Raw genomic sequence first — 22,114 nt, 5'->3', positions numbered from 1 at the left:
AAAAAAAAACCCCAGTACCCTCAAAACGAACAACAAACTGGCATATGCATTGAGTATGCAGATTGAAGGGAGCAGATGGGAACTCATTATGGCCTGATCTTGCTCTCTCTTTTATACTTCAGTAACTTTACACTTTGGAAAAGGTCTCACCAAGCGCGTGGAGACCGCATGCACAGAGGGGGTTAAACCCATGAAGATCTTTCCATTCTCAAGCTATGTTCTCGTTGCCAAACAACAACATTTCATTTCAATTGTGATTGGTACAAACAGTTGGGTTTCAATGGCAACCTGTCACTTAAGTTTAAGCCCAGTTTTTACTGATGCAACCTGCAACTTGCAGGGTGGTTGCTGGCTTTGTTATTTACTGGGAGAGAAAGAATGGAAACAAAATAGACTTTTTTTTTTTTTTCTCTTGTCCTGTCTGTAGTTCAAGGACTTGCTCTGGAGTTTGTTTCTCCATTTGTATTCCCTAGAGTGAAATTAATAAATCAGGAATAGAAGTGAAATCTGCAAATCCAAATCAAAGCACAGCACCTGCACCTCCACCTATCGCTTTGTAAAGAAGTAGAGGAGGTCATACGTGATGTTTGTTTACAGGGCTTCTGTGCTCTCCAAGAGCAAAGGCTACCCAGCAAAATCAGCAAACACATCCATCCCTAAATTAAAGTAGAATTGATGACTTAAAACCAAGGAAGGTGCTGGTTCAGCAAATTAGCAAATAAGATGTCAACAAGATAAAAAAAAGGTCAAGACTCAGATCCTGATGTAGCTGATTCAATGGAGCTAAGAGGATTAATGCTGGCCGAAGACCTGGCTCCTAGCGTTTTCCCAGCTGCAAGTCTTAGCTTAGGCTGTTGCCAAGAGTTTAACACTGTGATAATAGAATGAGAAAGTATTTCCATAAGTATATAGAGATATTTAATTATATTTAAAGAACACGTTGCTACTAGCACTTCTGTCGTTATAAAATCCATCATTTTAAAACAAAATTATTTCAGAAGAGCAGCAGAACCTCTTGAGTAAACTACCGACTCTCTTACCCACTCCTAGGTCAATTACTGTCCCAGAAGCAAGTTTAAATGTTATTTCTAAATGCTATTTCTTAAAACATACGGTGCAACTAAGTAAGTAAGGCTCCCAGGGTCTCTAAGAAGCCAGTGAGTCAACACATAAGCATGGAGTAACAGCAAATCAACAATTCTAAAAAAAGGTGCTTCATAAGTTACGGAAAATAAAAATACAAAGCCTCAGACTTACCACAGAAGGCCCTCAGACTTACGAATCTAAACTGCTGTAATGTGGAACAGTGTTGAGACATCATTACTTTTTTTGTTATATTCTGAAGGGGCAATACACACTGAACCCAGCAAAAAAAGCTCACCCTAGAAAGTAATCTTGAAAGGAATATTGACTTTTATTCATGCTCCTACAACCCTAAGAGTTTTGCTTTAAAAAGAATTGTTCATTCTGCAGAATAAAGTTCCCCCTTTCTCCTCCAGCCACTGGAACTCCATACTGCATCTACAAGTTTGAAAGAAGCTCTCCTCTGAAAAGTTTCTACCTATTTGTCTGAAATTGCAAATGAGTGGCATCTTGTTGGGACTTTAAAGCACCTAGCAGGGTTGAGTGACATCCTGAAACAGGACACGACGTACAGCTGATTGAGACAGAAACCGACTGCCTTTCGTTTCCCACAGAAAGCGAGGCAGGTCACTCACCAAAAAGCGATGGCAACAACTAACCCCTCTTTTATCCCTTCCCTTCCTTCTTTCCATTCTTAAGCTGGGCAGAGCAAATGAGGTTGGGTCTACAAAAAATAAGGTTAATAATAATTAAACAACACCAACAACAACAGCAACAACAACAAAATAGGCGTCTCAATGTCCGAGGAAAAGTGGGATTGTAAGTGCAGTATTTCTTCATGTGCAGTTCTTCTACTTCATACGAGTCCCCTTTGGATGAGAAGGCCTAGTGGAATGTGTGCTCCCCTCGGACTATGTGTGACGAGAACTCATAGCGGTCCTGGCTTCGGTAGCCACAGATGTTGCACTCTAGCGGGTCCCGGTAGCCGTGGCAGCCCATGTGGATGGTGTACATGACATGGTCCAGGAAAAGGACGCGACAGTGCTCACACTTGAAAGCCCTAATCTGCTCCCCTTCTCCGTTGATGACCTTGTAGATATCCTTTAAAGAGCCCTTAGGAGCTTTTGTGGCATCCAAAGCCTTGGCGTCCTCCTTCATATAAGCCGGGCTTGGCTTTCTCTTGGGATTTAAGGCAGAGTTTCCTTGGTAGGACTGGCGGTCTTCGTGGCTGCTCTCTGAGTCAGTAGAATCCAGGCAGCTATTGCTGGGGGAGCCCTCTCTATCCTGGGTTCGACTCTTTGGTCTGATGAGGGAGATCGGGCCATCCATGTTGTTCTCGTGACTGTCAGCCGTTTCCCTGCTAATGGGCCTTTCTATCCTGTTCGGATGATAGACCTGAGCGTAAGCTGAGCTGATGACTGGGGCCACCTCTGCAATTGTGCTTGGTGTGTGCTGCATCAGAGGGTGAAGTGCCTCAGCTCCAAGGTAGGTGATTGCATTGTTGATGGCTTGGTCCATCATGTGAGACTGCATCAGCTCAGCCTCCTTCTCATAGGTGAGGTTCATGTCAAAGGGAATATCTGGATAGCCAAATCTCATGAGCTTTTCACCTAAGGGACAAGAGCAAATAAATCAGAAAAAACCAACATATTCACTCCAAGGTTTCATTGCAAAAGGGGTGGGAAGAGACAGGAAACCCCTGACTTGGGGTGAAATCCTTCCAATGTTAGCCTCCTTCTACTTGTTTACTGATCCCCTACAAAGTTTTGTCCTGAGATGGGTAAAACAGCAACCTCACCAACAGCTTTTTTTTTTATTCCAGGTGAAACATGCAGCTGCAGCATCCTCCAGGTCGATACCAAACCTTCCACTGAGCCTGGCTGTGCCCATGCTTCAAGTTCGGAAATACATGTTAACTGGTAGAAAATGGGATTGAACCACTGAGGTCAATGAAGCTCCGCTGGCTTATACCATCAGACATGCTCTTCCAAAATTAAAAGAGGCAGTGCCACAATGTCCCCTGCACTCCGAGGTGCGTCATACATACCTTATACCATGGCTGCATAGTCAGAACCTAAGGAACAGGAACAGAGGGCTGCTACAGTGTCACCTTTAGAGCCACAGTATGTAAATCCTTCAATCAGCAGGAAAAATGTAAAATACCTGCACGCTGCCCCAGAACGGAGCAAGTAACAGGAGCACTGGGGACTGACCTGCCGCTTTGCGTTGAGGTTATAGTACCTTTGTAGTTCTCTCCTTCAAAAAAAAGATCCTATCCCAATGTTTTGAACTGAGAAAAAAAAGACATGTGCCCCCCAGTGTCTATTTAGGCAAGAAAACAAAAATAGAGAAAATGCTTGTGTAGCTTAGTTTCATTTGGTAAAGGGCAAAAGCAACTTTCATTGACACAGGATAAATAAATACATAATGATGATGAAGCTGGCTGATTCATCACTATCTGAATCTAAATTCACAGCCTTGTAACCTCTTTAAATCAATGGTATTACAGATATGCGAAACCAGAACCACGTGCTGGTAAATTATGCTAGTCACAGGGCACGCCACGTAGCGTGGCGCTCCTTTGAAGTTAACAGATTTACCATGAGTTACATCAGGGCTCAGCAGCACCACTTTTCCAGGGGTGGCCTTAGAGTGCAAGTACAAGGGAAGTTCATGTAACACCTCTTCTTTTTAAAAAGAAAAGGTTATATGCATAGCTATATGTGTGAGATACAAGATACATGTGTCACATACACTAGTTGTTAACAGTTAAATTTTGAAACTCATTTTACAAAGTCTGACAAATAATTTTGGTTGGTTGTCTTTGTTACTTTTCACTGCCTCAGTACATAAACCCAGACTTTAATTCAATAGTGTAAGCTAATAAATTCAAGGAATCGCTATATACAACTGGTTTGACTACCCAAGAATTAAAGAACTCAAGAATCTTCTATCACCTTTTGCCAAAATTGCTTGGAACAAAATGTGTACCAACCACCATAAGAACAAAACAGAACTGCAATCCCAAATCTCTTCCAAATACCATTAGTACATTTCAACACAGCTATCACTCAGCATTTTATTTTTCACTATAATAACTCTTTCCACTTAGTGTGGCTTATCTTCAAGTGATGCATAAAGAGAGAAATAATTTTACATTACCTATGGAACAACCATGTTATCCTTAGAGATGATGCATTACTTTTGCTTGGGAACTTAGCCCTGATGAAGGAGGGAAGGAGGGAAGGAGGGAAGGAGGGAAGGAGGGAAGGAGGGAAGGAGGGAAGGAGGGAAGGAGGGAAGGAGGGAAGGAGGGAAGGAGGGAAGGAGCAAACAGTGCTGCAACAATGGCCTTTGTAACCTAACATGACCTAAGGATGATTCTTGCCATCAAACATGGTCTTTGCAGAGTTTCCGCGGTGGGCTGGCAGTCTTGCTGTCTGCGCTGGCTATCCTGCCGCTGAGAGGATGGACAACTCTTTATTGGGAGGTGGCTCCAGCCTCTCTTGAAACTGAGCAGCTCCTTCCCAGGTGGGACCAAAGTGGGCCTGGAGAAGAGCTCCAGGAGACACGTGGTGTCTTTGGCAGAGTGGGAAGAAAGAAATGAAACTGGAAAAGTCCATTGGTTCCTGTCACCTGCTCTGGCCACCTGTGTTTGAATAATGAACTGGATTTGGTGAGACTCTGATATAGCTGCCAAACATGCTGCCAGTCCTTTGCAGGATTTATAGATCAAGAGCTAATACTTTTATGGACTACTTGGATGAATGATGCAAACCTTATTTTAATTCCTTTTATCTTCCCTGTTTAGTTAGTCCACCACAGACAGCAGAGTAGAGAAAACTGTAAATTGCCAGTGACCTGAATTATTCATTCCTTTAATTATGAACTGGTTCCAAAGATGATAGAGCCTTAGAAATGGAGTGTGACATAAAAAAGTAAAATAAATTATAACATGAGGAAGAGAGGGTATAAAACACAGAGCTCAGAAGAAACATTAGCAAACCAGTCCAACATGGTTCTCAATTTTGATTCCTCTTTAGCCATATATCTGTGCTAAAACTAACTAATCAGATTCATAATTTTGAATTTTCATGCAAAATTATGCTCAAATTCTATTTATTCTTGCCCTACATTAGTGAAGCAGAAGCAGCAGCATTCCCTGCTGTGGTCATCTTACCATATGACATTCAAAACCACCTCAAAACAGGTATTTGAGGCTAGATCAAAGCACACAGACACAGCTGTCCTGTAATACCTGCAGTCCATCTGGTCAGATATCTAAAGCAACTGCGATGCTGGACACTTGGGAGAAAGCTGCAAGAAATCTTGGAGAAAACAGTTACAGAATTTCCCACTGCGTAAATTTCATCCTGACCCTCACTAACTAGAAGCTGACTCTAACTTTGAAGCCGGCTGATCTTCATCTGTTCTGAGCTCCCTGTGTATTTTTAATTCTTCCCATAACAACTGTGGTCTTATCATAAGTCACATAAACGTCTCCTTTTGTATCCTGTCAGTTTTTAACCTCAGTGACACTCTGCGAGAGCGAGCACCACATTCAAACCGAAGAGACATGAATCTGCTTCATGTGATCAGCTCGAAGATGGTTGGTTTCAATTTCACTACTGTCACTTCTCCCCTCAGTGAAGGAGAGACAAAAAACGAGTACTCGGGCTCCTGCGCAGCATAAATTATACTTTCTGCCTCCACTTTTTCAACAGGTTTGGTAAGACTAGTACCTCAATAGCAGATATACAACCAAGTCTCTCACTCAGAAATTAGCTCTACTTGCTGTATGCTGCTTCCTTTCCTCCTGAAATTTCAGCCAGAACAGAGACTGTGGTCCACAACCAAGGTCCCTTGGAGATTGCTGATCAGAAAAGGCAGTAAAGCATTGATAGATGTAGCATGCAAAGATTTTAGCTTATGCTTACATGACCTTCTCATAAACACCATTAAGTTGTTTTGGACAGGTGCCACACTTGCAGTATGCACAGGAAAATTTCCTGCAAGCGAGAGAACCATTACAAGTTCTTCCTGATAGAGCTGAAAAATATTTCATTGGGGAGAAAACGGGAAGAAAAGTGAGGTCATGGTGAAAAAAAAGAAAAGTAGCCAAGCGGAGACTGCTGGTTTTCAGTTGAACCACTGTGATGCCATTAAAGATCAGAAAAGGCAGAAAAATAAGATACGGTAAATTTGAGAAAGGACACTTCTCCCTTACAGCTGAATCTGATAAAAAGCTGCATGTCACATGAAATCCTGAATTCCTAGCCCCAGAAAAATAGAATACCAAAATTATCTGTTACACCTGTAGAAGAAACAGGTTTATCTAACAACAAAGTAGTATACCCTACTGAATAGAAGAATTATCAGCTACGGCGCATCTCAGGCAAGGATTTCCAAGCAGTAAATTTGCCTTAGAAGACAATAACAACATATGGTCAACTGCATGTGAGTGGACAAGTAAAATAACCTTCCTGGTCTAAAAAAGAGACCATCATTTACAGCTTCCAAAAACTGATTCAGTTTATACCATCTAAAAAGTGGCTTGCCTCAGTTGTGAGGTATGCTTATAATCAGTGAGCTGTGCTGCTCTGAGAGCAGGCATGTGGACACCAGAATTTAACGGAAGGGAACAACGTCACCAGCCCTCTCAGATAAAGTCTCCAGCCCCTGCAAAGAAAACCTCTGAGAAGTACTGCAAACACAATTCTGTGGACAACCTGGGGGGAAAAAGAGCCCAAGGTGTGAACTGCCCTTCTTCATTTTGAGGCTGTAGTATTTCTGAGGTCTAGACACACCGGTTTAAGTGTCAGCAGGGTTAACTATTTCACTGTTGATCACAACCTGCAAGAACATACAGCACTCACTGAGACAACGCTAGGGAAATTTACTGTGATGGGGCCATGTTTACAGACTCATAAAGCTGCATTTGGCTTGTCAGTAGAGAGTTCTGCTCCCATTTCCACCCTCTTCAACCCCAACTGTTCTCACAGCAGTAAATTAAATCAGAGTATAAGTTCTCCAGTTCTTATCAGCTATACAGTAATTCATTTGAGACCACACTTAAAGACAACAACCTAAGAATTTAACTTTTATCTCAGAAGGACTAATAACAATACAGGAAATACTGATGCCTCCCAGTGTGTGTCAGAATAGATTGTTCCTGGCCTAACCTTGGCTTAGCACTGATATTTGGGAAGGGTCAGATGACTGAGAGCAGCCAGGTCAGTGTGTCAGTGCCCCCCAGGTGAGCTGCCGCATGCTGCTCGCCCCCTACTATTTAAAACCATGTGGGTTCGCTTAAAACCACCTTCAGCAGTCATTTACCAAACCCAGCTGAATTTGCATTTAGCTGAGGGGCAATGACTTTTCTAAACGGCTGTGTTAATTGTTTACAGTCCTCTGATCCTCTCTCTGTAAGAGTCCTCAGCGCAGGCAGAATGAGTCTGTGACACCCTTAAAATCTGTACGACTGTCTGTCCAGGGAGTGAGTGTGGAAAATGCCCATTACGTGACTTTGGTGTCTAGCAGCATACACCTACCCCAAATAATTCTGTCCCAGCTCCCCTCCTAAGAAGTTTAGCACTGCCTCAGTATCAGTAAAAAGCAGCTTTAAGGTACAACTCAACCCAAGTAAAATTCCCCATACTGTCTCCTGTTACAGGCTGGACAATTTTAAGATGTCAAGATACACAGCAAAATATGAATTTTGAGCCTAGGCTTCTAAATCTAGTAACCAAAACTCACTCAATACTATTCTATATTCATGTGTTAATAAGTTTATTGTGTGCAAAACACTGCACTTAGAGCAAGCACTTCTTCGAACAGAAGTGATGTGATTTTATTTCCTCATGCTGGTATTAACAGACCAGTTGTTTCCAACCCTCAGGAATTTAATACAAGTTACAAGTCTTCAAATACTTTTTTTTTTTTTTTTTTTTTTTTAACACAGCTGCATATGGAGACAAATAATTACGTGCGAGACACAGATTATTTGCTGGGAGAAGGAGCTGGAAAGATGACAGGTCTAAATCTCAAAAGGACTAGAGAAAAGTTTAAAAAACCACCAAAACAAACAGCCTTAAGGCACCATAAAAAGCTCAAGATTTTCTAATCCATTTTCATGATTCTGGGAGCCTCACTTCTGAATTCTCTGGGTTGGTAAAAATTAATTCAATAATTTTCAGGATTTCTTGCTGTGATTTAACCATCTCCATTGTTATGTCTCCCCATCACAATCAAGTTCTGAAAGTGCCACTTCTCCCCTTGTTCTTTTGACGACTACAAATTACAAGTAACCTATACACTAAAAATAATAAAAGCCGTATTTCAAGCTTACCCACAAACTTCTGTGGGGTGGAGCTTTTACGCTTTCCCATGTTGCTTGTCAGCTTCTCTATAACGGCAGGTCTCTCAAAAGGCACCAGAGAAATATTGTTGTCCATCACAGGCTCTTGTTCCTTACAATCTTCCATAGGAGGTACTACATAAAACCAAAAAATTGTATGAGACAAGTCTGGTCTACACTTCACAGACAACACAAATCATCTGAGCCCTGTTAATTGCACAAGTGCAACACAAAATAAAGCAAGGTGCAATAACACACTGGGCATCAAGATAGCATTCACCTTTGAGCGGAGTCACATTTACAAAATGCCTCTCTTTGGGAATATCTTATTTAGCAGAAGCCCAACTTTATTTATTAAAGGACTTGTTTTGTTCTGAATACTTAATATTCCCAGTGAGGAGGGGACACTTCTGTAAACTTACTCTGTAGATGACATTTTCTGTTATTCTCCCTTCAATACAGTCACCTGTTGCCACTGTAACTTTTCAGTTATCATTCTTTGTGTATTCCCTTAACTTCATGCTTATCATATGGCGTGCTTACCGTTCTTATTTTCTTTTTGTGCTAATCTCAATGACTAAAAAACATACAAGGCGTTGACGACTTGTGTTTCCTGGTCCTGGCTGTGCATTCCCCAAGATAAAGGCTTCCAGAATGAAAGAACTGTTTGGTAACATGTTCTTCCTCTTTCTATGTGTGAGACTGTAAAATCAGCAAATGCTGTACTGGAATTACATACATTGTGTGGAAATTCCCTACAGAATCAGTCTCAGAAACTATCAGTTTTTTGATTAATATTTTATCCCTTCAAACACAGACCTAGCAAACATGGGCATAGAAGACTTGCATTCAATCCTCCCACTTTTTAGGATCAGCAGGGAGCATTCGTGTGCTCACTGTGTTAGGAGAATAGTCTTTGAGACAATAACAAGAAGTGAATGACCCTTTCTGTCTTTACTGCTTCCACTCTTCGTCATTTGCTGAGTTGGGGAATAAGGTGCTAGAGCAAGAGAAGTATAGGAATTGCATTGGTTACCAAGCAGGGTAGTGACGAACTCACACAGGGTTTTATGTCACTTGCTGACATAGCTATTCACTACATACCTAGAAAGCACTCTGTTTTTGTTAAGCATCCTCTTATAAACGCCAAGAAGGGTCAGTGGTACAGTGCTGCAGGTCAGGCCCACATATTTCAAGTGTTATTCCATGTATAGCCATGAATTCAATACATGCTCTTATTGTCCCATATTAATCTTTAGAAGGTAGCAAGAAAAACTTGGGAAGGATCAGCCCTGAGTCCCTGTGCTGATGTGATGGTTGAGGTGTAAAAAGTTATTTGAGGGGAAGAATGGATGGCAGAGAAATAGAAACTGGGATGACCTTGCAAAGAGTTCCTACAATTTGTAAACTGTGGGCAACCAATTTCATTCTCTGTATTAGATAAATCTTCCAGAGAAGTCACAGGCGATATTGCAGAGGTAGCAGAGAAGGACTGAAACCCACATCTTCTGCTGGTCCTCCTCTCTCTGGTCCCTCACCGCAGCAGCCTTTCATGTCACAGACACCTTTCTGTCTGAGACTGTGCCACAAATGAACCCCACCAGCCTACTTTCCTCCCATGTAGCTTTACTGCCTTCAGGATCCTAATATGGAATAATCACTACCCTGTTCTTAAACACACAGCTGTTTGCCAGCACATAATGTATGAAAAATGGGGTGATAAAAGCCTTGTCTTTGCCTTCTTTCTAGCAAGGAAGAGCAAATACCAGGCAATTACAAAACAGAGTATCTGCTCAGGTGAACTTCTCACTTCAGACATTCATAATGAGAAAACATGGCAATTTATTCATTTGATTCCATTTGTGCCTCTGCTGCTATGGAAAGCTGAGTACTTTGAGGCTTAGAATCTACCATATGCTATAAAATGATTTACTCTGCTGCTTTTTTATTTGTACAGGATGCTCCCCCTGAGAAACACAATGGTTTCTCATTTACAAGGCAGTCCTGCTGGCAGCAGTGAAAGAGAGGAAGAAAAAGCACAAATATGAAATGAATCTAATGTTGCAACAAAATGGGATGCAGTGTTCAAGTGACCTAATTAATGCCCCAGGCAGACTGGGAGGTCTGGCATACTTTAATAGCTAAGGCAAAAATGTTAAAGTTATTTAAACACTGTGCTTGATCAGGAGCTATCTGCACTAGCTCTACTTAAGTGTTTACTGCGGAGATTTTAAAAGAAAGAAAAGAGGATGTCTGTTGATTTTCACGGGGAACTGGAGTGTGACCGTCCTTTTGGCTTTCCGAAAACCAGCATCTGCACGCACGTGCACACACACCATGTGTGAAACCATGGATCCCTGCTCAGCAGCAAAATCCATCCCAGGTGTGCACGCCAGTGCCACTTCAATAATTTTCAGCCAGTGGTGTACAGGACACACGAGGCTGCTGGTGGGACCTGGGGAGGTGCAGAGGGTCTAAATCCTTCCTAGGAAGACTTCCTAAAGGTATGGTGGCTTTGTAGGACTGTACTTGCCCAGAAAATCGGTTGAAAACTTCCTGCTTACTTTCACAGTCGTCTGATTAAGCCCCAAATGCAGTGACATTTGTATGTCTTATAACAATTAAGTAATTATTAAATAATTCCACTGTTGGGCATATGTGTGTAAAATTTCCTACCCTGAATTTGAAACCTTTCTTCCATGAAAAACGAATAGTGCTAAAAAAGACATCTGCTCCTCTTTAAATCAGGCAAAATTCTGCTTGGACTCTTTCTAAAAGTAAAATCATCGCCAATAAAAGCATTTTCTTTTCTGTCTTTCATGATGCAAGCTCTTTTCCCCACCTCAGAACTCAACTCTATAATCCAGGGCATGGCTCTTTTGCAACAGAATCACTGAATCATGCCAATATTTGTGTTACGATGGGAATAGGTTACTGGAATATGTTTTGTTATGTAGATTTCCTGGGAGAAGGGAGAGATGTAAATAGCTTAGTTTCTGAAACCACTTAAATTGCATGCAAAAGTGGACCAAACGGCTGAGATGTCACATTTTAGAAACCCAAAGACTTAAGTTAAAGATCACATTGTCAATTCTGGACACATTAATTTTCATTTCAATTTAAAAATATACAAACAAAGCACAAATAGCCCAGCCCGCGTATTTTTGGGGGAGGGAAGGGGGAAATAAATAAGGCAAAAAACAAACTGATTGCACACAAACAAGAGTTATCACAAATCAGCTGCTCTGTGGTCGAAGCTCAAGTGTACACATTTACTCTGTGTTAAATGCAATTCCTTTTTTGTTGTATTTTATTTCATCGTCCTATTCCTCATGACCTTAGTAGTGGGAGCTGAGGAAGAACAGCTGACACATTGTAACTAGCTTTGATACAGCAACTCATTTTATGCTGTGAACTTATGATCTCAGCTCAGGAAGGCTTTTTTATTCTAAAAATCAAGTGTCTAGTCCATGAAAAGCCCACACTTGAGCATGTTTCTGTTCAGGGATGTTCTTAACCAGCTATCAGGGTGTTCTCCTGGACTGTCCATGCAGATGTTCACCATCTCTGACACTGTTAATGTTCTCAGTTGCAGTTAACACCAAATGTTGTTTCTAAGCCCAAACTCTCTATTCACAATCCTGGATGATCTTCAGAACAAAATCTTTATTTTCCTGAAGGCATTAGTCTTTCAATCATAGTGCTCAAAGTGGCTATCTTTTAGTTTTTGCTTCTTAATTTGTCAGAAACCACACATGCTATCCCATACTATTAAAAAGTTTATGCTGTTCCAGTGAGGAAATAATAGGGAAAAATGTAAAAAAAATTACCCACTGTGTGTTTTGCTGATGAATACTTTTGTGTGCAGACAACAGACACTGGGGTAACTCTCAGCTGGTATAAATTAGTGTTACTCCATCAACCTCAATTTCCTTCCCTAAGCTCACAATATTGCTATTTTAAAAAAGTGTGTCTGTGGAGAGAAATGACAGGAAATATTCCCATGGACCCTGGTGTGAAGTCTCCTGTGGGACCAGCATTTTAACGATGTTTTAAGCAACTATATAAGAGGGAGGGACACCAGGGCATTGTGTGTTTTATGTGGAGCTGGCCTTTGAGCCTTGTGCAGCTTAGGCCTAGGCTTCTTTCTCCCAAAAAGAGCATCCTCTCCACTCCACTTTTAAGAATTTCCCTGGACTTTTTGCTTTGTGGAGATGGAGAAGTAGTATAAGAGGGTGTAAACCATAGCTAGCATTTAACATTATATTTGCAGGAACGAACAAAAAGAAATGTTCTCAGTTCAAGGACTGTCACTTTTGTCTCCCCAACACACCACTAGCTGGGAGACCTGGCTAGGTCCACCTCCGGGGCCAGCATTGCTCAGCTGAGGATTGCCACCAACCCAGTCACAGGAGCTCTCGTGTCATGCTGAGCAGGCAACAGGACCTTGTCACAAGGAGGGGCAGCTCAGCAAGCAACCAGCACCCCGCAAGAGACCCCGAGACTTGTACATTCCTACCCACACACCGAAACTAGCACTCCTTCCCCTCTTTGGCTTCCCTCTGTGGCTTTAGCCATCTGCAAGACAGAGATAATCATCAGGCCATGGCAAAAGCACCCAAGTAGATGTCTGTAACATGCCCATAAACTGATCAACTTGAGCACAATGCTTGAAAAACATCCAGACTCTCTAGGGGCTGCCTCCAGTTTTGTAGAACAATTCATCTCTGCAGAAATAATTTAGGTCAATGTTGAATGTTGGCCATATTGGTTGAGACCCAGCACAGCCACCTACATCCTTAAAGGATGCTGGTAGGGATAAGAAAATCCCCATCTCTACCTATTCTGTGCATTACAGTGAAGTCCTGACCAGGAGTCACCCCAAAATGCATTCAGAGGCTTCGAAACACTCAGCAAGAACAAAATACTTAAGAAGTATTGGGGAAAAAGAGTCAGGAAAACTTAAACCCAACATGATGTAAAATAAACCAAGGACCACAATTTCCAGAGCATGCACTCACTCATCCTCAGGAATACCCTTTCCATGTGTAACATGGGAGAGAAGGAAAGTAATACATTTTTCAGGGTTAGACTAAGACCTAACTTTAAGCTGAGTGATCATTTGTATACTCGTCTGGTGTCATCGTAATCCCAGGAGAAAGAACTTTGTTGCAGACCTCTACAGGTTGGTGCTCATGACCCTCACATTCCCATGCTGAGCTTCACGGGTGGGAGTGATGCTGAGTGAGATGAGATTTATTACTGGTCCCAGGAGCTTCCTGTTGCTGCCTGTCCTTGCTATTCCCTCACTAAACAGCACAATGAAGATAGTGGATCAAACATCCCCTAAACATTCACCAGGGAGATGTAGGCATGTTTGCCCAGAGGAGAAAGAAGCACTAGTTGAATTCCAAGTGCCGTTTTAAGCTAATTTTGTTGAGAAAAGTAAAGTGTTTGTGTGAATGTTTCTATTCTAAGCCCAAGCAAAGTCAGTCAGGCTGTAAATAAAAGAACTGTCCACATGGGGTTTGCACTGGTTCAACTTCAGTTGGTAGAAAATTCAGTGCAAGGTCAACCATTCCAGCTTCTTTGGGCAGACAAAGTTGAGGACTTATCCTTCTTGTCATAGCATTAAACAGTTTAGAAAAAGCTTTAGGTTTCCTCAGAAATACACTGTCAAAAAGAGTATTTGAATAAATAACTGAATAATAAACCAGGAAGTTGAGAGGAATTTGGGAAGATCCTCCACAACGTGGTCTCTGAAACATCCTTTCTGTCATCACTATATCAGCCCACTGCTATTCCTGTAAGGTGAGGATGAGATCATCCCCTTGCTGGTTAATCAGACCGGGACATCCTTGCAGAGTGAAGAGCAGGTATTTTGTTGGGAATGGAGTCTGTGCTTAAACTCCTACTATCAACTAAGCGCTCCATCTAACAGACCAAGCACACGACAGGTACCTGCAAATAGCAGAGCCCTGAAATCAGTCTTTCCGCTGACTTTTACAAGCGTAAAGTCAAGCCTAAAGCAGATAATCACTAACTTCAATGTCTTTAAAGTCACGCATTACATTTTAAATGTTGATTTTAGTCTCCAGGGTGCCTACAAAGATAGTAATTACTTAATCAAGTTGTATCAACATTTTGGCGATACATACTAAATTCATTTATAATGCCTTCATAGGACTACATTGCTCATGAAAAAGTACTCTTAAAAATTTTTGGTGATTTTTTCTCACCAAAAAATAGCCCACATTAGAAATGCTGAATAGATTGTATTTCAGCTTGTATTTTTAGTTTTTTAGAAGTGACCTTTCAGAACTTTTACATAATCCATTTCCAAATGAAACCATATGACTCTACACAACAATGAAAAGCAGAATGGAAAAAGAAAAAAAAAAAAAAAGAGGAAACATTCTTTTGCCTTTTCATTTACCTGTAATCTAACTTTCTGGTATTCTTAGGTGTGTGGTAATTTCTAATAAAAATGGAAAATGTGTGATTTTCATATTTTCTGAATAGAAAGAAATTTTTAATTCTTAAAATGCAAGTACCAAACATCTAAGGACAAATTCTAAAGTTAAAAGGCGTTCAGTTTTAGAAGTGTTTCTGAAACACTGATTTTGAATGAAATTATAAAAATTTTTGGACAGCTACCATTTAGTATTTAGTGCCTACAACCCTGCAGTCTGAGACATCATGTTCATTATCTATACTAATAGCTACAGAAATTTTCAAAAACAAATTCATGGAGTTTGACATTTCTTGATTTCAACAATCTTTTTGGCAATCTTCAGTCTTTATGTATATTAAACACATGCAGTGTTAGTTAACATAATAATACTAACACATGTAAGCGCATATAAACTTTTTTTTGTTTTTATAATTACTTTAATCAACATTGTTGAATTTCATTCCACTCTGGAAATTTTTATATCTAACCCTCCCTTTTTTTGGGATATAAGATAATATCACAGGGAAAAGGAATAATGACTTCTGAATACCTCCACCATCCTTATCTCTTATAATTATCAGTCACTATTGGAAAGGAAGGGGAATCATATATTTTATATATGACTTAGTTAATTTTTAGGGTAACTTTGCACAGTTGGTTCTGCTTTATTTCCATGTCTGCATATTTATACATACTAAAAAGCGAAATACAGACTTAAAAAAAAAAAAAAAAAATCAGCAAAATCAATGCTGTTAAATTGTACAGAGGGAACATTTTAGCCCATCTTTTCTCCTCCTGCCTGTCTGAGTATAAGCAACCTGTAAGATGGAAGTGGTGCAAAGCCGAAAGGAAGGAAGATAAACAGATGGAAAAAAAACCCGCAAGAGATGCTCTAAGTCCAAGAGACCTCAAAAGGTGTTTTCCACCCACCGTGGTGACTCATGACCTGCCCGGCAGCCTCCATACTGACATTCTGCAGATAGTTGTGGCAGCGTTCCTTGTGCTCCTCCAGCGAACTGCGCTGCTTGTAGCTCCGGCCGCAGTAGTTGCACTTGTGAGGCTTCCCCACTGCGGAAAGAACGAGAGCATCAGGTCAAATCCACGGCAACCCGCTTTTTTCTACCAAAAAAAAAAAAAAAAAAAAAAAAAAATCACACCTTTGTAACAAACACCACCTGCGATGGAAAGACACCTAAGAAAGGTTACTCAAGTCCCAGGCCTTTTTCCCAGCCCCATTTTCCCACCGCACACACCTCCTCCCACCCGCCGGGTACTTCGCCCCACACGTTTTTCACACTAAAGCACGGTACCAGCAGAAGGAAAAAGAGGCGGACTTGTTGGTCGCAAAGCAAATAAACAGATGACAAGAGGGGAAAACAAACCAAACAGCTGAATCACACCCCAGCATTGCCTGTGTGTCGCCAAGTCTCATGGGAAAGAAACTTCTGAGACATTTCGCCCATGGTACGAACAGTTGCCTCCACAAAAACGAGCTGCCCCAGTGGCCTAATTCTGCTCCCAACTGTGGGGAAACCCATTACGTGGTGCAGAGTTCTTCTCTCATTGAGAACACTTTGCCAGAATTACTAAGGGAAGGTTGGAAAATAAAAGACAACAGAAAGTAACTTTGGTAACCAACAGAAAGTAACTTCGGTAACAGCACTCCTACGTGCCAGAACTGAGCTGCCACCAGTAATTCATAGAGACCAGATAATATTAAAACATAATATAAATATACTAAAATATGAAAGACCATGTATGATGAAAATTAAGCCAGATGAACACAAGACATAGCTCCAATTTTTAAATTTTGTTTTACTCAGCAGCATTATGAACAAATAGCAAATGCCTCTTAATACATAAAAAAACTTGGCACCAGATTCTCATAAAGTATATCCCTTTTGTAGCATGTAATTAAGAAACCACAAGAATGGCCTAACCCAAGGCTAGAAAGCTAGCCAGAAGTGTATTTTGCCAAGCTGAGCTAATAAAGGTTTTTAATATAATTTAAACTTGTAGAACATGAATGTTTATTCTCCAATAACTAAAGAGCAATTTAAGTCAGTAGCGCAAGTCTAGTAAAACACCACTGGCTACAATTTTCAGAGCTGGCTGAGGGATGGGGAAGGTCAAACTTCTTGCAGAGTTTTGAAGATCTTAGGTAAGAATTTTAGTTTCTGGCCAAAGAAATTGAGAACATCCTCTCTGTTGGATAATATATATGTTTCTGTTGGGCTTGTCCCAATATTGAAAGCTTTTCACTATCATTTACTTAATGAAATCCAAGCTGTGTTAATTGCAGCTAAAATGCACCATCACCACTGGGAAGGGAAAACGCAGGAGAGGCTGCGGGGAGGAGCAGCAGACACGCCAGTGTGTGCCCCTTGTCACTTGTGTCATGGCAGATGAAAAAGCCTGAGCCTCCGGTACCAGAGCTGGTCAAAAAGTTTCAAACGTCTTTGTCTCAGAAAAAAAAGAGTTTGATGAAATGAACACACTTGCAGTATGTTTTTGTTTTTCTCAAAACGTTTGTTTGTATGTGCAGTTCAGTGACACAACCAAGTTTTTCAAAAAAGCTGCTCTTAATAAGCATCCAAACTGTGGATTTCTTTCTCCTTAGTGAGAGATAAGGCTTATCCTCAGGAAAGAGCCTTCAGCCAAACAGTGGTTGTGATCTTTATTTTCTTTTGCTCTCTAGCTTACACTGTTGCCATAACTGGCATTGGCACCAGGAATCTCAGTGGAGGCTGAGTGTGAGGCTCATTATCATTCCCAGAGTAATTGCCCTTGATGTGAATGATCTGAATCAAGCCTCAGCTTTTAACCATAAACCAGCCACCTTGCTCTGGAAGCTCCTCTAGATAAACACACTGGCAGCTCACTGGGATGGAAAGACTTGTATCATCACCATTACAATGCTTTATCACGCATCTGGATGGCATCAACGTCTGTCAGTCTGATCCCTTTATTAGAACCTAACTTGCTGTCTAATCAAAAAAATCCGATGCAATTGAAGGGATTAAGGTAACTGAGCTGAAGCAGGGCTGAATCAGCCCACCTGGTTTGGCTACGCCAGGTTATCAAGCAACTTAGATAAACTGTATGATGCAAGGGAAAAGGATGGTTGCTTTCAGCTATTCCAGAGGTAGCAACAATTAATTAAATATAGTATTGTTTACCACAGCAAAACATTCCCCTACAAGCTTACAGTACAAAACATTGATTCAACAATCCAAAAAACATCGGTATTACACATCTTCAATTGGTTGCTCCCTGCATTGCAACAATGTCACATAACATAACAAGGCTGAGCTTTTCCAATGATGCTCAGCTACCTGAATTCCATCAGATGTCAAGGTTAACAGAGATGATAAAAGCTAATGATAAAGGCACAATTCCTACATGCAATATGGGATTTGAAGGATGTAACTCCCCAAGGAAAGAAATACTCCGGCACACACACTCCTTCTTCTGGGGAGAAGGGGATAAACAACATGTGATAAATCTTAGACATGTTACTTAAGACCCAACTGGAAGCTGCTCAGACACAACTGTGAAGAACAAAGTTTGCAAGCTCCCGTTAAGTAGAATCAATACAACTCCCTCGCGTTCATTTCCAAATTCTGTCTCCCCGCTCTACAGATGCAACGACATCGTAGCCCCACAGGCATAAAATCCGATTTATACTACAAAATTATACGAAGCCGCTCAAAGTTTGGCTCGGCTTGCTTGTTCTGAAGCTGCCTTCTCCAGGAACCTCACTGAAAACCATGGTACAGGGACACCACATTGGGCATTGTACATAATAACCACTGCCAACGGTGGTGGCACCCAAGCCAAGTCAGCTTGGAAATCCCTGGTTTGGGGTAATTATTCCTTTATCACCTTTTCGGGGTAAGTAATCAGATTAAAAACTACCATCACTCATTCTCATAGAAGTGACATAATACAGTGAAAGCAAACAGGCTCAAAATCTTGAGAAATCTTCGATTTGTTGTTGAACTGGGAAAGACCACAGCACTGGGCAAAACCCAGCGGCCATACCTATGAAACAGATAACTTGAAAAATATTAAAAAACCACTTTATATTTCTTACTGAAATGTCGGAATTTCCACACATTTAAGCTCAGCTTCATACGGATGACAATGTGGCACAGAAAACCCACAGGGGAGTCTCAGCCTCAAATGGAAAATATTATGACAGTCACAGTGAAAAAGACATTTACATTTGAAGCATAATTTTTACCATGAAACAGGTAAATCACTTGTTGAAATTCACAGAGAAACGGAGTTTGCTTGTGAAATTAAAATGCCTATGTGAAGGGAGAAAGGGGAAGAGAAGGACATAAAAGACAAGGTGTTTCTGACTTAGGAATACTTTGAGTCCTGTGGGTGAACTTTGATAGCTGAGAAGTCTGCGTGCAGCGACAATGAGATGGTGTAACTGTAAGGTCAGTATTCAAGACAGAAAGCAGGCTTGGGCCTAGGGAAACTTCTTTAAAGTCATAAAAAAAGGTCAGTGAAAGAGAAAGAGCCCATAAGGCATTCGTGCAGCATTTTGTTCTCAAAAGAGATGGGAGTGCACAGCAGAATATAAAGTAAGTCAAAGGGAAGTAACAAGGCATCCCAGGTAATAGCTTGCCATAAGCATATAACATGAGAAAGGCTTACAGAACAGGTTAAGAGCAACGATACACTTCACCAAACTAAAATCCTGTTTCCGTTAAGACCAATGACAAAACACACACCAGTTTCAAAAGTCAGGATTAACTACTCGCACGTTTCCCTGTTTTGGGTACCACGTTCCCCTCTGCAGCAGCACAGAACCCCTTCCCATCCACCTGCCAGTGTCCCGAGTCCCTGTGACAGCTCAACTGCTAATGTCACCAGCTCATACAGGAAAGGGCATACAGCAGCCCAGTCCAAGGACTGAAGACTTTGAACTGAGCTTTGTACCATGCTTTTATTATTTTTGCCCATCAGGGCCTTGGAAGGGGAGCCAGCCAAGATTTCCGAACTAAGTGGCCATCTGACATAGCTACTACCAGTCCGAGCAAGTCCCTCTGATAGCAGCACACTAAGTGTGATTTATTTCTGTAAAATCTGATCTTCCACTTGTCCCCTAGAATCCCAGAGATGTAGGAAACCCCAGCTCTCTCCCATTGAAGCTTTCTGAAGCGGCATTGAAGAAGTTAAAATGTTCTTTTGGTCTGATGTTTACACTTATCAGCAAGGCTGCAGAATTGTCTGTCATGATTATAACCAGTCTCAATTCACTATTTCTTCTTTCATCCCTAAAACTGGAAGCTGCCTGGGAGAGGGGAGCAGTTCTGCAGTTACACAGTGCCTACTACAAAACAGCCCTTCGCCTTGAACGGGACTTATCACACTAAGATCAGTTTTAACACAGAGGTAGGAAGTATGATTAAGGCACTGTGTTGGAACTAGGGAGCATAGGGTTCAACTCTTAGTTATGCTACAAATTTTGTGACTGCAGGCAAGTTATTCTGATTTCCTGTGCTTCAATTATTCATATATATGATTAAGGTAATAATTCCCTTCTTCACAGCATGTAAATGAATTCATGCACTTTGCGAGAGGCACAGAGGCTAATTTGGTGAAGCTCACACAAGTAGGGTAGACACAGAAAAATACGGCCCATATCTCTACTGAGAAATTAAGGACTTAATAACACACTGTGATTTTATTAGATATGGGAGTGAACATTAAAGAGTGGAAAAGGTATTTAGGATGGCACAGAGCAGAGGATCAAGCAGGAATAAGAAAACCAACCAGTAAAAAAAAAAAGAAAAATACAGGTGGCATAAAAGGCAATTTGCAGGTACGGTGTCCTTTCAGGCTGTGAAACGGTCAGCCCAGGGAAATGTAAAATGCCCCTGAGCTTGGTGACATTTAACATCACACAGGACAAAAAAAAAAAAAAAAAAAAAAAAAAAAAAAAAGAGAATGCACTAGTCACAAAAAGATGGATATAACAGCTGCTGCAATCCTTCCCAAGCCAAGGAAGCAATTGTTAGAGCCAGGGAGGGCTGAAGCAGCACTGAGGTTTCGGCAGAAGGGCTGAGGTTGCAGAGAGGCGACACACGGTCCCTCTGCTTCGCTACTGTAATTAAAGAGCGCACTTTGGCCTTTCTAGAGCTGCCTAGCTCAAAGCTTCACGCACAAAAATATTTATGTGAATAACAGACTCCTGTACGAATTAATTACCAAAAAAACCCAAAAATTAAAGTGAGACCTAAGCCCGTGCTGGCCCTAAGCAGCATGTAGCTTCGCAAAGGAAACTGCCTCCCACTCTGATGTGCTATCTCACTGCCCTGCTTAATGACTGTAAAAGTGTTCACTGAAATTTATGAGGGCTCTTTGATTTGTTACCTTTCTTTTTTTCTGAGAGATTACACACACACACTAAGCAGTATATATTGAAGCTCAGAAATAGCAGCGAGTCCCACAGCTAACCTGAGACCATCCAAGACAACCTGCATGCAGAAGTCACAACGTGCAAATATCTAAAATAAGGCTCCAGGCTCCACGCAAACACACAGACCCGCGACACGCAGCGTCAAGTACCTCCGCTTCTGAGCATCCAAACTGTGACATCGTAAAGCCGTCTGGTTTTCAGAAAGAACCAAATCTCTAATCACATTATGAAAACTTCACCTTAATCTTTTAATGGTTGCCAGTGCAAGCGGAGACAGCAGTACCTGGGGTACGTTTCATGGGACTCAGATTTCCAGACCTCATGGAGTTATGATGTCTCCCTTCTACAAGCACTTTTTAGACTATCATATTTTTGGGCCAAGTTTTATTGTTTGTGAGATCATGTGGTATAGGACAGGTTAATTAGATCACACAGTAGAGGAGACCATGTAGCTAGATCTGTGCTTAAAGAGGCTTCTGGACACCTCAAAAGGGTTCAAAACCCAAAATCCAGCATTATAACAGGAGAAGCTTACACACATGCCATTAAGCAACTAGTATTAATACTTTCGTGACTTGAAGCTTGAAATAGAGCACTTGACTCACTTTACGATCTCGTGGTCCAATGCCTCTTAGTAAAGATTATTATCAATCGCCTATTGAAATACATGGGGCTGTTCAACATTTTGTGAGCCTCCCAGCAAATGAATAACAGCTTGTCCTGACTTTTTGCACAGTGGCAGTCAATGATAAGCTATTTCTGTTGACAACTACCACGTACC

At 41.2% G+C, this 22,114-nt stretch overlaps 1 protein-coding gene across 2 annotated transcripts in view; it reads right to left on the bottom strand.

Annotated features, from left to right (window-relative positions):
- Window positions 1-1,216: 1,216 nt before the first annotated feature.
- IKZF2 (IKAROS family zinc finger 2) overlaps window positions 1,217-22,114 on the bottom strand; it is a 109,060-nt gene continuing 88,162 nt past the window's right edge. For both annotated transcript variants that reach the window (XM_065637424.1, XM_065637425.1), the window contains exons 6-8: window positions 15,825-15,962; window positions 8,432-8,575; window positions 1,217-2,693 (exon numbers count right to left, since the gene is read on the bottom strand). In XM_065637424.1, coding sequence (XP_065493496.1) covers window positions 1,969-2,693; window positions 8,432-8,575; window positions 15,825-15,962 — 1,007 coding nt within the window. In that variant the 3' untranslated portion in view covers window positions 1,217-1,968. The remainder of the gene's footprint in view (window positions 2,694-8,431; window positions 8,576-15,824; window positions 15,963-22,114) is intronic.

The sequence above is a fragment of the Caloenas nicobarica genome, chromosome 6 (assembly GCF_036013445.1).
Source record: "Caloenas nicobarica isolate bCalNic1 chromosome 6, bCalNic1.hap1, whole genome shotgun sequence".
NCBI classification, from domain to species: Eukaryota; Metazoa; Chordata; class Aves; order Columbiformes; family Columbidae; genus Caloenas; species Caloenas nicobarica.
The sequence above is the reverse complement of the archived record's forward strand: the minus strand, read 5'-3'. Positions and strand labels throughout refer to the sequence as shown.